Source organism: Symphalangus syndactylus, chromosome 1 (assembly GCF_028878055.3).
Source record: "Symphalangus syndactylus isolate Jambi chromosome 1, NHGRI_mSymSyn1-v2.1_pri, whole genome shotgun sequence".
NCBI classification, from domain to species: Eukaryota; Metazoa; Chordata; class Mammalia; order Primates; family Hylobatidae; genus Symphalangus; species Symphalangus syndactylus.
Genome location: NC_072423.2, coordinates 131,279,312 through 131,296,532, shown reverse-complemented (window position 1 = coordinate 131,296,532; position 17,221 = coordinate 131,279,312). Strand labels below are relative to the sequence as shown.

General features: G+C 37.2%; 1 protein-coding gene across 8 annotated transcripts in view; it reads left to right on the top strand.

The window, feature by feature from the left end:
• The window catches only part of RBMS3 (RNA binding motif single stranded interacting protein 3), a 1,708,877-nt gene that overhangs the window by 1,410,545 nt on the left and 281,111 nt on the right, over nucleotides 1–17,221 (top strand). For all 8 annotated transcript variants that reach the window (XM_055284824.2, XM_055284857.2, XM_055284838.2 and 5 more), the window contains one exon: nucleotides 4,383–4,540. In XM_055284824.2, coding sequence (XP_055140799.2) covers nucleotides 4,383–4,540 — 158 coding nt within the window. The remainder of the gene's footprint in view (nucleotides 1–4,382; nucleotides 4,541–17,221) is intronic.

The window sequence follows — 17,221 nt, the reverse complement described above, 5'->3', positions numbered from 1 at the left end:
AGATGACAGATCTGGGCTCCCATTAACAATGGAGAGGATGCTTTTCTAACTTTTAATGAGCTTTTGACAAAACTAAATAATAAACCAAGAAACCCTTGTACAAATTAAAAAATGTAGAAACAGACCAAAATGGGGGAGTTACTTATAGTGACATGGACAGTTACATGTACTAGATGTACGAATTGTTGTCATATACTTTTACAATCTAATATACACTGCACAATATTCATTCAATGACTATGTGTAGAATACTAGCTAAGGCTAGGAACTCTTTTTTCATAGCCTTCACTCTTTGACTCGAGCTTATTGATGAATAGGCAAAAGTGAATAAAACAAGGAACTCAGATATATTTATTTCTGTCTCTATAATATTCTTTTGAACCACAACCTATTTTTTAATCATTGGATTTTAAGAATAAAGTCAGTGTTGTAAATTGGCAATAATATCAGATTAACATCTATTTCTAGCCTGTTCCCGTAGCTGAGTGGCCTTGAGCAAGTCATAATCTCACCACTAACTTCTGCTTTTTTCCATCTGTTAGATAACAAGATTGGATAAGATGCCACCTTAGGTCCATTCAGGAGCTTTGGCCATAAAAATTTAAGTTAAAAAATTATAAAAAGATCTTTTTGATTGCAGTTATCTTGTGAAAAACCTTTCTGGAAAATTAAAAGGAAAGTGTTCTTTGTTTCATAGTGCCAATGAACCTTTTGAAAATGACCATCCATTTACATAAACCTGATATATAAATAAAATTGAAAGTAAAAATATAAACGTATGTACTATTTTAAAGTTTATTTTATGCATAATTTAAATTCTATTTTCAACCAATATATTCAAGACTAATACTGCATTCATTTCAAAGAACAGAATTACTTAAATAACACTCCCCAATGTCATATTCTTTCTGTGAATGCAAATTAAGGAATGACACTATCCAATGTGCTACTGTCTCTGTGAATACAAATTAAAGAGTTGGCCTTGTTGTTTGAATTTGGATTCAGAAAATAGCTTACCAGGCAATCCCTTATGTACTAAGCTCTGCGTATTTATGGTACACCATTTTGAGCAGCTGCGATGCATTCAATACTCAGGGAATTTGGAAATGACTTTGAATTTGGATAAACTGGTGCACTGATGCCTGGAGAAAATTCTGAATTCTGTACAGTACCCTGAGACAATGGCATAGACTGTAATTATTAACCTGATCAGGGGCAAAGGGGTATTGAATATTGAGCAAAATCCAACCCATTCATAGGACTGTCATGTGCTGTGGCCCACTCATTGCTAGGCTCTGGGTTGATGAGGAACTGCAAAGCTCAGGGGCATGTATTTCTTGTATAACTTGAGTAGTTCTAGACATGTGGGACTCAGAAATCACATCATAAGAAAGTTGTTCATTTCTCAATTCTTTTTTAATTCTGATTCTTCCCAGTGAAAAGACTCAGTCTGGTGCTAGTGTGCTTCTAACACTTCCATTAATTATGAATTCCCTTTGCAACGGAGAGTGAAGCGGGAGCACCAAAGCCTTCTGCAAACAGTATCTAGCTATAATTTGAAAACATGAGTTTGTTCACTGTTTTTACAGTAACCTTCTATTTATGGCAAGTAATACTGGCCTTTTAGTTATGGTAACAGCACAAAGTTTTTTTTTTTTTTTTTTGGACGGACTCTTGCTCTGTTGCCCAGGCTGGAGTGCAGTGGCAGGATCTCAGCTACTGCAAGCTCCGCCTCCCGGGTTCACGCCATTCTCTTGCCTCAGCCTCCCGAGTAGCTGGGACTACAGGCGCCCGCCACCAGGCCGTCTAATTTTTTGTATTTTTAGTAGAGACGGGGTTTCATGGGGTTTCACCATGTTAGCCAGGATGGTCTCGATCTCCTGACCTCGTGATCCGCCCACCTCGGCCTCCCAAAGTGCTGGGATTACAGGCATGAGCCACCGCGCCCGGCCTACAAAGTTATTTTTTTAAATAGATTTATTTAAGCCCCAGAGGTATGTTTATTTAGAACAATTTTAAAATAAGTAACAACCTATGACTGTCAAAAATTTCTAACATTTGGTATTTTAAATAATTGAAGCTTGAGAAACATTGGACTTGTGGAAAGTACACTGAGCTGGAAGATAGGAAAATTAGCCACTAAATCTAATTTTAGGCCTGTCACTAATTATTAGATTGTTCTTGGGCAAGATTGAATCTTTCATGTCTCCATTTCCTCATTATCCGGTAAGTGTAATAATATTTGCCAAACTACTTTTGGAGCAACAATGTGAAGATTAAAATTAAATGATGAATGGTGAAATACTATGAACCTTGGAAGCTGCAAGTAGATAAGGTTCATTATTATGTATCTGAAATGTCCCTTTTTTTTTTATTTACCACTTCACAAAAACAAAAACAAAAACAACATCAAAACCATTTATAGAAGAATAATATTATCTCTGTTTTTTCTCTAGGACCATTACAGTTATTGGTGGTGATACTGATGATGGTGGTGGTGATAGTGGGGTGTGTGTGTGTGTGTGTGTGTGTGTGTGTGTTTATATGTATGTCTGTGACAGAGAAAGAGAGAGGGAGATTGACTTCACTCATTCAGTCACTATATGTAAACTATTCCTAAATATTAAGGCTCTAGTCATCTTTTCCAGATTGATTATATTTTATTTTTGCTATTTCCCATGGTGCTAAAAAGCTTGAAAAGTAAACTGTGTTTAAAATGAAACTAATGATACATCATATTCACTCCAAGTTTTAATAAAAATATCACAACCTATCTGAATATTTAGAGTTGTTAAAAATACAGAAATTTAGTTGCATACAAAAATTATTTCTTGACCTGAAACAATATTTGGATTCTTGTTTATTTTACTTGTTTATTGTTTTTAAAACCATAAATATCTAATACTATGATATCTTTTCACAAAAGATATTTTACTGTTACATAATACCATTTTCTATAGACTTCAAGATTTCTTTTTCTAATTTAATGTCTGGCTTATGCTTGAAGCTAAGGTTTTTGTTTGGTTAAAATATAATAGTTCAATTAAATATCTGGTATATTTTGATATTAATGACTAATCTGTCAAGTTTTTGACTGTTTTATTTGAGACATAAATACAACTAACTTCTAAATTATTAATTCATTATATAAAGTAGAGAAAATTGATACACACAGAAATAATGCTAGTAATTGTGGTTTGGTCTCCCATTCTATTAAGCAAAGCTTATTTAAGCATTATTGCTGCTGAATTAGGAGATGATAGACATCATAATCTTATTTGTATATAAATATTTAGGCTTGGTCTAGGACGGCAAGTCTCAAACTTAAGGCATCATCAGGATCACCTGGAGGGCTTGTCAAAACACAGATTTCTTGGCCCACCCTCAGATTCTGCTTCAGTAGTTATGTGGTAAGGCCTGAGAAATTGTGTTTCCAGTAAGTTCCCAGGCGAGGCTAAGGCTGATGTTGCATTTCTGGGACTATGCTTTGAGACTCGTTGGTCTAGTAGAAGGCAGTAGACCAGAGCAATAAATCCCATGGACTTTGGTGATAGGCCCAGATTTCAGCCCTGACTTTGGCACTTATGAGCTGTGTAACTTGGATAAGTTAGGGATCAATTTTCTCATCCATAAAATGGTAATTATATCTGTTAAGAATATTGAATGAAATAATTCATGTTAAGTGTTTGGAACAATGCTTAGCATATTATGAACTCTCATTAAATGCAATATCACTAACTAATTGTGATGGTAGTAAGAGTGGTAATCATAGAAGTAGTGGTTAATGGTAATAAAAAAAAATATACACATTTGCCTTAGTTCAGTTGCATCAAAAGTATTGGTCGGCCGGACGTGATGGCTCACGCCTGTAATCCCAGCACTTTGGGAGGCCGAGGCGGGCGGATCACTAAGTCAGGAGGAGATCAAGACCATCCTGGCTAACACGGTGAAACCCCATCTCTACTAAAAATACAAAAAATTGGCTGAGCGTGGTGGCGGGCGCCTGTAGTCCCAGCTACTCGGGAGGCTGAGGCAGGAGAATGGCGTGAACCCGGGACGGGGAGCTTGCAGTGAGCCGAGATCGGGCCACTGCACTCCAGCCTGGGCTACAGAGCCAGACTCCGTCTCAAGAAAAAAAAAAAAAATTTATTAGTCTTTCTAAGGAATGATGGGCGGAGAGCTTGGCTTTCATTGGTCATTTTGTCTGTGATAAACATTCTGCACAAGACATCAGTAAAAAGAAGTAATGCCCCTAGTGAAAGCACTTTCAAGAGCATTTTGGAGATTATTATCTAGATTGCAGTTTAAACAAAAGTTTCTCTATTTGTACAATGTTTCTCAATACTCAGAACTTACCACATTTGTTACTTTCCTTCCCTTAGCAACAAGAGCAAGACCCAACAAACCTATACATCTCAAATCTCCCCATTTCTATGGATGAGCAGGAACTTGAGAATATGCTGAAACCCTTTGGACATGTCATTTCCACAAGAATACTAAGAGACGCTAATGGAGTCAGCAGAGGTGTTGGCTTTGCCAGGTAAAATTCTTTCTTTGTATGTAATCTATCTTTCCTCATTGTTCCTTTTAAATTCCATTCCTTTTTTAGTACTAGAGCCCAAAGCAATAGAATATGCAAAAAAAAAAAAAAAAAATTAAAAGTAGCTTATCAAATGTGTCATCCCTCTGTATCTTTGCTTGGAGCTAAAGAATTTCAATGTAATTATAAATAAATTGTGCTTGTTAAAATGTACATAGAATGTGTTTATGTGTCTTGAGTCATAATAACATACATACTCAGTTCCCAGTCCCCTCTGTGCCTGTAGATCAACAAAATCAGATGCTGCCAATACCTGACAGAGATAATCAATGCCCAGTACACCAAAGCAAAAGAGCCCATGTGGTGAACAAAGCATCTAAATGTTTTTGCATTGATTTCCAAAAAAGGGTGCTAGCATTTCTCAGTAAAGAGAAAATAAAAGAAAGGAAACATTTAGAGAAACAGGAATTACTGAGAAGACCCAACAAATTCAGAAATACAAGGGAGGTCAAGAAGCCATTTGCATTTAAGAGGCCCTGGCTATGTTTTTGATATTTTAGGCAGAAGAGGGAAAAAAAAAAAGTGTTCCTTTCATTGTAAGATAAGGAAGAGTAATTTTCATTTTAACTTTGAAGGAATGTTTACAAAAGAGGATTTCAGCCAGGAATGGCGTTTAAATAGTTGTACCTGCTGTGCTTTCATGAAAAACAAAGCTAAAGAAACCACAGAGTAAAAGAAACTGCTCAATGACGATGAAGAAAAATAAGTCTTGTCTCTATGGCTTGGTACGTTTATGTGTGTCTCCAGCTGATTTAACATGGATGAATGAATGGATGTTAAGTGTTATGTAGAAGTCAGCCCATTGCAGACAAGTTTGTTCATCTAGGGGCTGGGCACGGTGGCTGACGCCTGTAATCCCAGCACTTTGGGAGGCTGAGAAGGGCAGATCACGAGGTCAGGAGTTCGAGACCAGCCTGCCCAACATAGTGAAAACCCATCTCTACCGAAAATACAAAAATTAGCTGTTGCATGGTGGCTCATGGCTGTAGTCCCAGCTACTCGGGAGGCTGAGGCAGAAGAATCACTTGAACCTGGGAGGCAGAGGTTGTGGCGAGCTTAGATCACACCACTACACTCCAGCCTGGGCAACACAGCGAGACTCCACCTCAAAAAAAAAAAAAGAAAAAGAGAAAAAAGAAAAACCATTCCAAACTAACTTCCATTAACTCCCTTTAGAAGATAACAAATCGTCATGTATATGTTAACTAATCTCTATTTCCTTGGAGTTATGGTTGTGGACCATGTGTGAAAATTCTTCTTAATGTATACATAGTAAACCAATAGACATATGCAAGGTACATGCTTGATGAATTGAACAGAAATAAACAGAATGAAGAAAATGTCCCTGACTTGAATGTGTGCATGAGATATTCAGGCTTTCAGGACATTGACAACTGTTGATTTTCATGGCCAAGGCAGAGTTTATGACACTACTTGGATCTCTGAATTCAGCCAATGTAGTCATTCTTACATAGTGTGCAACTAGCTATTGGAGGCCTGAGCAATGTGGGAGTTCACTGAACCAACTGTCATGTTTCAGTTTACATACCATACACATTCCTTTGGTTCTTCCCCCATCCCTTGCCCTCCAAAAACTCTCCAATAAATTAGTTTCTCCTTCATTTGGACTCCTGCTGGGAAATAAATGCATTTCAAATTCATTAAGAGAACGTATTTCCACGAAGACCTACAGTGATTTTTTTTTCTTTAAACGAAGGATGTGTTGGTACAAAGTATATTAGTTTCCTAGGTCTATCATAACGAAATGTCACAGAACAGTGGCTCACACAACATGAATTTATTTTCTCACAATTTTGGAGGCTAGAAGTCAGAGGTCAAGATGTCTTTATAGCTGGCTTCTTGTGACACCTTTCTTCTTGGCTTGTAAATGGCTGTGTTCCCCTTCTGTCCTCACATGGTCTTCCTTCTGTGCATGCCTATGTCTTAATCTCTTCTTATGAGAGCACCAAGTCATATTGCATTAGGGCCCACCCTAATGGCCTCATTTTAACTTAATTACCCCTTTAAAGGGGTAATTACAAATACAGTCACATTCTGAGGTATTGGGGATTAGGACTTCAACATATGAATTTTGTAGGGGACACAATTCAGTTCATAACACAAAGATTGAACCATTTCTCTCCCATTTATCTTTTCTATACAATGAGAGTTTGCTTAAAATGAGGCATATTTTTAAGTACAGAGTCAAGTAATATATATTCTAAAAGGCAGAACTATAATGCTGGTATATGAGATCGTGAAAGAGTAAAACTTACAAAGTTGTTTTTCTTTAGGAACTGAGGAAGGGTGGGAATTTTACATTTTATCTCTATTCTGAATGCAGCCTCTCTCTCTCCTCCATTGCATTTTGCATATAGAAGCCACAGTGAGTCCTTCAATGTTCAAATCTCATCATGTCAGGGTCCTGCTTACAATCCTTCAACATTTCACTTGCCAGCCTCTCCAGCATCATTCTTGATATTGCTCACCTTCTTGGCTTTGACTCTTTCTGTCTCATGTTCAGGCACAAGCTGCCCTTCTTGCCTGGTTATACTTTCCATGGCTCTTCTCCTGACTTCTGCCTACCCATCTCTCAGGCATTGGCTTAAACATCTTTTCTTCAAAGAATTTTTCACTGACCTCCAATCTTTGGCTTTGAACAAAGTTAGGTGCTCTTGTTATAGCTCCTATAAAAGTTTTGTTTTTTCTTTCAAATAAAATATATCACGATTACAATGAATTCATTGTTTAATTTCTGTCTTCACCAAATGGATTGTACATTTCCTTAGGTCAAGTTTTCTTTTTCATTGTTGGATGGATGACTGGGTGTGTGGCTAGTGGATTTCATAATTACTGTTCTCTGAAGTTTCAGAATAGCTAAATTCACTGGTCTTTTACAACTTTGATCTTCAAATATGAATTAGCAGTCACATTCCAGTTCTGAAATTTAGGTATCTGTATTTCAGAAAGTGGCATGTGGACTGAAAAGACAAACATAGGTTCAAGTCAAGCCACTGATTTCTTATGCCTAAGAAATAAAAATGAAGTGTGAGTCTATCTTTTGAAAGAAGCCAGGAAACCGACACAGAAAAAGTATTTCATTCTCCATGTATCTTAGATTTTAAATTTTGAGGAGCAGAATCTCATATGATTAACCTAATTTGATGGGGTGAGAATATATTTTTAGCTGTACCATAAATAGATCTGCCCAAATTCCTACTTCCGTATAACATTTGCTGTGCATTTTCTCAAGCAATTATGGCTTTTGCCTTAACTAATTTGCTCATTCACAACTTAATTCTTGCACAAATGTTTGTCCTTTTAAAAATATTTTCCTGTCCCTTTTCCACTCAGCTTTTCTCATCTGAAATTTTCCTGCTGAACCACAAAACAGAGATGATTTCAGTCACCATTTTCTTGATTCTTCCAAGAATAGCACATAGCAAGTGCGAGAAATTATTATATTACATGAAGATGTCTTGGGACAGTGGTTCTCAAAGTGTGGTTCCCAGATCAGCAGCTTCAGTGCTTCCTAAAAACTTGTTAGAAATGCAAATTTCCTGCCCCCAACCTACCGAATTAACAATCTGGTGGTGAGGGTGTTCAGTAGTCTGTAATCTGTGTACTAACAAGCACTTTAGATGACTCTAAAAGCACTCTAAAGCTTTGCCTTAGGTCATTAGTACTTGTTCTTAGGATTCAGATGAATGATCTGTTAAAACTCTGATTGCTGGGCCCACCCTTAAAGTTTCTGATCCAGTTGGTTTGGGGTGAGACTCAATATTTGCGTTTCTAACAAGTTTCCAGGTGATAATGACACTGCTGATACGGGAACCACCCTTTGAGAACTATTGCTTTAAAGTTGTCTGTGATTTTTCCAGATGGAGTTGATTCCTGTTGATGCCTGATTTACATTGTTTTACTGTCTCAAAATTACTAATAAGGAACTATCCCCCTTCCTGTTCCTCAAGGGTAGAGACCATGCCTTCTTCTTTGTATCTGTCCAGTACTTAGAATATTGACACATAATTGATCTTGAGCAAATTTCTTATGATAAATAAATGAAATCACTTTAAGGTTTTGGGTTTTTGTTTTAATATAGCAATATGCAGAAAGACATTTGATGATAATGATAAACCAATTGTGAGATAGAGTACTGGAATATTAGAAAAATCTATGGTAGCACCAGCCCAACTAGTATTAGCTCACAAATTGTTTCTTCCTCTAGGAGTTTACAGTTCCACAGGCATTATTAAAAGAATATGCTGGCTGGGTGCAGTGGCTCAAGCCTGTAATCCCAGCACTTTGGGAGGCCAAGGCAGGCAGATCATGAGGTCAGGAGTTCGAGGCCAGCCTGGCCAACATAGTGAAACCTCATCGCCACTAAAAATACAAAAAAATTAGCCAGGCGTGGTGGCACGTGCCTGTAATCCCAGCTACTCGGGAGGCTGAGGCGTGAGAATTGCTGGAACCTGGGAGGTGGAGGTTGCAGTGAGCCGAGATCGCACCATTGCACTCCAGCCCGCGCGATAGTGTGAGACTCTGTCTCAGAAAAAAAAAAAAGTGCTTATTTAATTGGGAGAATACCCAGCCAATAACTGTGTCTAGTAAATTGTTGTACATATCTCTTGAATTTATGACTGTTTCAATTCAGAAAACCTGAATAATTTTTTCAGTGGACTTCATTTTGAATGTTACCATTGGTGACTTCTAACCATCATATGTGGTCCTTAATTCCTGTACAAGGGATTCCAAAATTCCTTTGACTGGAAAGAACCCCCCCCCATTATTATTTTACTTGCAACTATACATTAATCTTCTTTGATAACCATCTCTTCAAAGTAAAAGGAGTATCTTCATTTTATATTTAAAACGCTGAACTTCAAAGCATTGATTTGAATGCCAGTAGGGCGCACAGACAGCAAAATTACAGGCTTTTCAAAGTTCCAGAAGCACAAGATAATGTCTGAAATTACAGACATTTTATTTTATTTTGTGTGTGTGTGTGTGTGTGTGTTTTTTTTTACTCTCTTGTAACTTAAAACAATTTTGTAAGATCCACCCCCCTCCAGGCAGCATTTTATAGCCAATTTATAAACCTCTAAAAACAGAAGTTTATGGTGGGAATGCTGACAGCCCCACTACTGCAGAGCTAGTGAATGCCAGCAGAGTACCTTGCCTGCGAGGGTAAGGATCAGAGCGTAAATCAGCCGGAGTCTGGAGGGCCGTGACTGTGTGTTCATGTTATCCATTTCCCATTCCCAGAAACATGAGACTGATTGTCCAGCAAAAATCACATTGAGAGGGTGTTATGAGAGGCCAGTAAAGAATGACCCAAAGTGGGGAAGTGATGGGTGGAGGACAGGGGGAGCGGGGGGAGCATTCACAATTAATCCAGCTTCAACATCTGGGAACATAGAACCTCTTTAAGCAATGCATTTACTATCCCCTGGTGAGCTAAAGAGCGTGAGAGACCGCTGAACAGGGAGACCTTTGTGTTTTGTAGTATTTTTTGCCCTTCTTCAATACTCTTAATTTGATTCTCATGGAGCTTTGTTTGAATGACTTCTAACATATGGGCAGCCCTGTGTTCTACCTCTCCCTACTGAATGTGCAAGTTTTCTAAATAAATAATTTAAGTTTTTCTTTCTTTTCATTAAGTAAAATAAAAAGATGGTTGTAGGCATACAAATACTAGCCTGCTTATTAAATATCAATCAGTATAAACAGCAGGTCTTTTTTGTGTATTCTACTAATAACTTTGAATATTATTAAAATGTTATTTATTTACCTTCTACTGCCTGATACTTCTTGTTCTCTTCTTCCATCTGCTGAAATATAGTGAGACCACAGAAACAGAATAATCATATGAAAATACAGGAATTTTTAAAAATATGTTAAATAACAATACTTTATTTGAAGGCAAACATATGACTCTTTAAAATGCCCATCAAGTCTATCAAATTTTTTTTAATTGTTTGGAATTGTTTGGAATGTTGTTTTGACCGTATCTGTCTTGAATCCATCGCTGCAGTAACAATTTCTCCCTTGCTATTTTGGCAATCCTTTTGCCATTATTATTTTAAACACATGGAACCAGGAAATCAAAAGTGACTAAGGAAAATCTCTAAAGTATAAACTTAGTGATTAGTAATCTCCAAACTACAGCTGTGTTTCTACAGAAACAGGTTACAATTGTGTTTTCTGAGATTGAAGAGAATAAAGGTTGTATGTTTCATTCTTTTTGGTAATTTTAATTCTTCTTCTAATTGCCATCAGATGTGGTCTGCTGGAGAGTATACTCCTGGACCCCCTGCAGCTTCTTCATCTTTGTTCTTCTTTTCTGTGTCTCATCTTGTTCCTTCTCCTTGCCTCTTTGTCTTTCTCTTACCATCAGAAAGTCAAAATCACAGCTGGAGAGTGTTGAACATTCTATTTTCTTTTTCATATATTCAGAGCCCTGGGTTTCAAAACCCTAACTAACCAGTGAACCAACCAAACAAATAAATTGCATCAAATAATTTGTTATTCTGAAATTTCCAAGACTCCAGTCTTGTTGTATATATGCCTTTATAAAAATCTGATGAAGGAGATACAATATATACTTTATTGCTTTATTATTATAAAATAAAAATGACCACATTCGAAATAATGCCCTCTGTGAAATGGGAAGAGAGTTCTGAAAAGTCGCTTACCAATATAAAATGGAACTGGGGGAGCTTTGTTACCTCCAGATTAGAAATGGTGGCCATTCAGTATGCTCAGGGCTCATAACATGTCTTTGACCTGTACCTGCTGTAAACACAAAGCATGTCAAGGACTATTGGAGCATCCAGAAAAGTGGGGACATTGGAGGTAGCTAGTCTGCTTCTGGCCAATAGAAAAGTAAGAGGTGGAAATATAGCCCAATATCGTTTGGAGCACAAATTTGAGCCTCTTTTATTTAGTATATTTTCTACACTCTCAGCTTTCTGTGAATTGGGCCAATACATTTATTCTCTGTATCTCTATGGTTATAAACATGGTTCTACATGGGTCTGAAATAACTTAGCTTACACTTAGTTCTGCACCTATTACTTGTGTTCTTGGGGCAGTTATATAAACTCTCCGAGCCTCTTTTCCTGACATATATCTAGATAGATCGATAGATAGATAGATAGATAGATAGATAGATAGATAGATAGATGATAGATAGATAGATAGATAGATAGATAGATAGACAGACAGATAGATAGATCGGTCTATATATATATATGTCAGGTCACTATTATCCAATACTGGCTTGGTCAATATTCCAGTAATTGCTATAGACGAAGTAATTCAGAGATGTACATACACCCACAAAAAATCTGCTTTTAGAGACCAACATTCTACTGGATTGGGGATGATGCAGGATTTTTGCCCCTTAGTTCAACTAAATCTGGGTTCTTTTCTCATGACCAGGAAAAATTAGGCATATGGATACACTGAAGGGTGAGAAGGGCGGAATTTATTAAGTGAAAGGAAAACTCTCAGCAAAGAGTGCGGTAGTATAGCCCTAGGTAGTATTGGAAAAGGCAACATTCGATTGGTTAAAAGGCATTATTCAGAAAGAATCAATCGGGAAAGAGTGGGCAAACAGGGGCAGAATTGTCCCTCTGGGTCACAGGTTTCAAATGGAACCAGCAGTCATGTCTTTCAGCCTTCAGGCTGTTTTAGGCTTGAAGGTGAGGTTTCACCAGGGACCCTTCCCTGTCTGCCTAGGTATTTGTCTGCCTCCTGCCTCTATCAGGGAGATGACAATAAGTATGTAATAAACAAATAATCAAACATCAGATAATGAAAATATTACAAAAACACCCCAAACATAGGGGTGTAATAGAGAGTATGGGGCAATAGGAAGCAAGAGGTGAGAGAATGATGTTCTGTCTTCAGAGGGAACATTGAAACTAAAATACAAATCAGGAAGAACCAGCCAAGAAAATCTCTTAGTGGGAGTAGGGAGGGAAGAGAACAATCCTGGCAAAGAGAAAAGGAAGTAGAAAATCTAAGGTGGGGCCAAGTTTGGCATGTTTGGGAAATAGAACGGAAACAAAATTGTGAAACATTGAGTAAGGGAAAGAGGTGTAATAGGTAATAATGTCAGTCTTAAATAATGAGATTCAGAAAATATGATTAAGTACAGAGTTTATTTGAGCTCAGAGCTTGAAGATGGCCACTCAGGAGAGGAGATTCAAGTTGCCCTGGATATACAGTCCAATTAGCAGTAGTTACAAGTGGGTCTTGAAAGGAAAAAAGAAGCAGTTTTTAAGTTTTTACTAAGAGTATACATTAAAGTAATATAAGCTATTGATTGGCTATTCATGGTTCTTTGTATCACAGATTCCAAGAACATGAAGATAATGGTAGAGGCAGCTAATTAGGAACAAAAATGCCTTTAAAAAATTACCCTGGGCATGGATGCTGTGAGGAGGGGCACAACTGAAAGTCTCAAACTCATGGCTCTCTGGGTTGGATAAATTTTGCATACCTCACATAGCTCAGCCTGATCTGAGTTTTCTCATTTCCCTCCATTTCATCAAGATGTTTTGAAGAAAGCATAGTAGATGAACTAAAAGCATTTTGACTCCTTAGTCCTACATCATTAGGAAGGTTCATTCTCAAATGGTCCTGTCCCACCCTGGTGGGTGTGTGGGGAAAGGGCAGGGGAGAGAATACATCTCAGTAAGAAATTTTAAGTGTGCCTAAAGCTGAATTGGAATGGTATCACGGGGTGGCAAAAATGAGACTTTAGCCAAATCTCAGTCAACTTATTTATATAGTTGCTGTCGCTTGTTGAATCATCCTGGTCTTTAGAATATTATGACTTTAATTTTCTCAGAAGCAGTAAAACAATGACAGATACATATTGCACATAAGGATTACAATCAAAAAGAGAACATGTATTCCAGAATGAAAAAAGAAACCTGTTCCACTGGTGAGTCCACTGAAAACATCCTGAAGAAAATTAAACCCCTGTCCTTTAGAGACTCATAGCTAGGAAATAATTCTGGATTTAGTCTAAAATATAGGAAAATCATAAAAACTCAAAAACAATAGTCAGTGTTGGAATCTAATAGCAAGTGTGCTATAGTTTTCTTCTGAAACATGATTTTTCTCTCTCCAGTTCCCCATGGAAACCAAGGATAATTCTTAGTCTGATCAATTTATTTGCAAAATAAGTTTTAGTAGTGTTCTTGGCCTGATTATTTGTATAAAGTGTAACAAGAATAACGAATGGCCATATAGGCTCCTTTAAGTTGGCTTTGCTAGAACTTTTTCATAAGGAATCTCAAATTAGATTTTTAAAAGCCTCGTGAGGCTAGGAAAACAAGCCAAGGATTTGCCATCAGGTTGTGCCTGTAATACCTATATGAATTGGGTAAAATCCTCTCTTCTTGAGGTCCCAAAATATCTTGAGGTTCCTGGGCCTCTCAGAAAGTGATATTCTTTACTTATCGTAAGGTCAGGAACCTTGTAAGAGAACCATGTAAAAATGTATCATGCCAGTCTTTTCAAGAGGCTTTTTATTGGGTTTCTAAAGTCGACTTCAATTCCTCAAAGCAATCTGGTCATATCTAAAAATATGCCATTCCAGTAAAAACTTTGGTAAAATTACCAGTGTTCAGTGTGTCCTGTTACCAAAAAACAAACATATTCTTATTGAACTTATGCAAATAACTATATGGCCATAAAATGAGAATACTCATTATTAGTTTCCATATTTTGAAGAAATCAGCTAAAGAGAAAAGTGAACGTTTCAATTTTGCTTGCAAATGTATACTTTACCCAGTTGCTATAAGCTATGAATAGCTGAAAAGAAAATAAGACAAAATATAAAAGAGTCAGTAATGTTGCAAACAAAAAAGTCATAAAAATCATTTTAGTCCTCTATTAGTTCAGTAAATTGAAATAACTTTTGATTGATGTTGAGTTAGCAATCTTCACTAATGTATCAGCTTTTTAATTAGAGTTCTGGAAGATTTTACTTAGTCCAAAGGTAAGATCTCGAAAGTTATCAGAAATCTTTATTCAAGAATTCTTGTTGGGATTCTTTTCCACGAATTTCCTTGAAGAAGAAGTAAATTTTGGACTATAGCTGATGCAATTGACAAGAAATTTAATTATTTTGTGGCATAAAACAATTTAATATAATCATAATTGTCTGATAGCATATATCAAGACATATCTGAATTTTAAGAATCTCATATAATTTTGGAATACATATTAATAATACATGTATACTAATATAACTCAAACGTATTTTTCTAACTTTTATTTTAAATTCAGGGGCACATGTGCAGGTTCGTTAATAGGTAAACTTGTGTCATGAGGGTTTGTTGTATAGATTACTTCATCACCCATATATTAAGCCTAGTACCCATTAGTTATTTTTCTGATCCTCTCCTTCCTCCCACCTTCCACCTTCTGAAGGACCCCAGTATGTGTTGTTCCCCTCTGTGTGTCCATATAAACAGGATTTCTTATTTGACAATGCTTCCTATATGATTTTAACATACCAAAGAAGCATTATATGTCTCTCCTGGACTTCCAGGGGTTCCTCTTTTATGTCCAGGTTAGTACAGATCAAATGATAATTTTAGAATTTGAAATTTAATTTTTGGAAATATGTAAAGTACTAAAGGTTTAAAACACTCGATATTGAAATTAAAAAATGTTTAAAACACATGATCCAAATAGAATCAGAAGCCAATGCATAATAATAGTCATTTATTTTGTGAAAATGATAATTCAAAGGTTTCAGAAAGCAAAATTTTTTATTATTTGATAGAGAAGAGATTTAATACCCAATCAAAGGACCTAATAAAGACAACATGAGGGAAACTCTCCCTGCAACTTAATTATTTTACAGTTTACTCAAAAAGTAAACAAATCTTTTACTATCTCTTATTAATAATACACAAAATTCTTGTTCTAAGGAGAAAACCAAGTTTTAGTGTTTATCAATACTAAAGCTAATTTTAATAAAACGTTATGACCAAATCTGTCCAATCTCAATCAGCTTTGACCTCGCAAAATAAGATTTCCATAAACCTTTTATAAGCTTTTGTAATTTTCTGTTAAAAATGATCAATATTCTGAGAAAACCCTGTGGCAGCATAGGGGCACAGACTGTGGCCCTACATCAGTGTGCTTTTGATGTTAATGCTCGATTTTTAGAAAAACATATAAATAATTTCTAATTTTAGACAACTTGAACACACACAAAATTTCTTTCCCAAGATTAATCTTCCACAAACCCTCTACAACTTGCTTAAAATGTTTTGCCACTACCTAAGCAAAAATTCTATGGATAAATACATAGGTATTTTCCTGATCAGAAGACAGCTGTTTTCACTAAACCAACAATATTAAACTAATCTTAAAGATTTACTCAAATCATGTGAACTAAAAGGCACTTGAGCGGGTTTTGAGACAGGATAGTTCCCTTGGTACCTTTGTGGGACTCATGAAGGGGTGGCTCGGTTAGGCAGCCCACAGCACTCAAATCCCTCGTGGGAGGGTTAGCACACAGGTGAGCTGGTGCAGGAGCCGGGGCGAGTACCTTTGGGTGCCTGCAGGAACAAACACGGTACAGGCCCATGGCAGCGCCTAGGGGTTGCCTACGACCCCTGGAGCCCCAGAGGATGTGTGTTACGGTGTGGTCCTTTAGCTTTGTTGTCCATGGATGGCTTAAGTGTTGAACAGCTCAATGGGGAGTTAGCGTGACAGCCTCTTCCCCCTCACCTCAGTTTTTGTCCGGCATCCAGGAGGAGTGAGGTCACAGGAACTATTTGGAGGGTGGTGAATGCAGAGGATTTTATCGTGTGGTGGAAGTAGTTCTCAGCAGGAAGGGGAGCTGGAAGGGCAATATAGTGGGAAGACACTCTTCCCCTGGAGTTGGGCCGTCTGTGGCAGAACTCTTCTATGAAATTCTGCTGTCAAGCTGCTTCTCTCTGATATCCAGCTGGTTCCTCTTTTCTCCTTCCCTGCCAGTGGAGCTTGGAGTTTTTATGGGTACAGGGTGGAGCGTGGGGCAGGCCAGGGTGGTTTTGGAAAAGGCAACATTTGGGCTGGAAAACAGAGATGTGAAGTTCTCATTTAGAGCATTGGGTCCAGGCTTGAGGGTGGAGCCCTCGCCAGGGAACCACCCTCTTCTACCCAGTATTTCCCTGCCTCCTGTCTGTATGTAGTTTCTATTTTTCTGATAAAATATTTGATTTAACCACTTACATTTTCTTTAAGACAATTAATTGGAGGTTGTTCATATATGTTGACAGTAAAATGTCACATACACACGCCACATATAAACATATAGACATACAGGACACATAGAAGCAAATTTTGTATTAATAGCTTTATAAGGTTCTCCAGTTGCCAGTTTGCAAATAGTTTCTTTCCTCTTTAGACTGTCAAGCCCTAAACAATTATTAGCTAGGCTATCCTAAATTTACAATCGCAAAAACATGACTCTTAGGTGAAAATTTACATCCCAAAGGCACAGGACTTAGATCTCAACACCTTTATTTACTGAGACAAAGAAGGGCATAGGTAAGGGCCCAGTCAAGATAAGATTACCAGTAAAAATATCTTAAAAGTTAA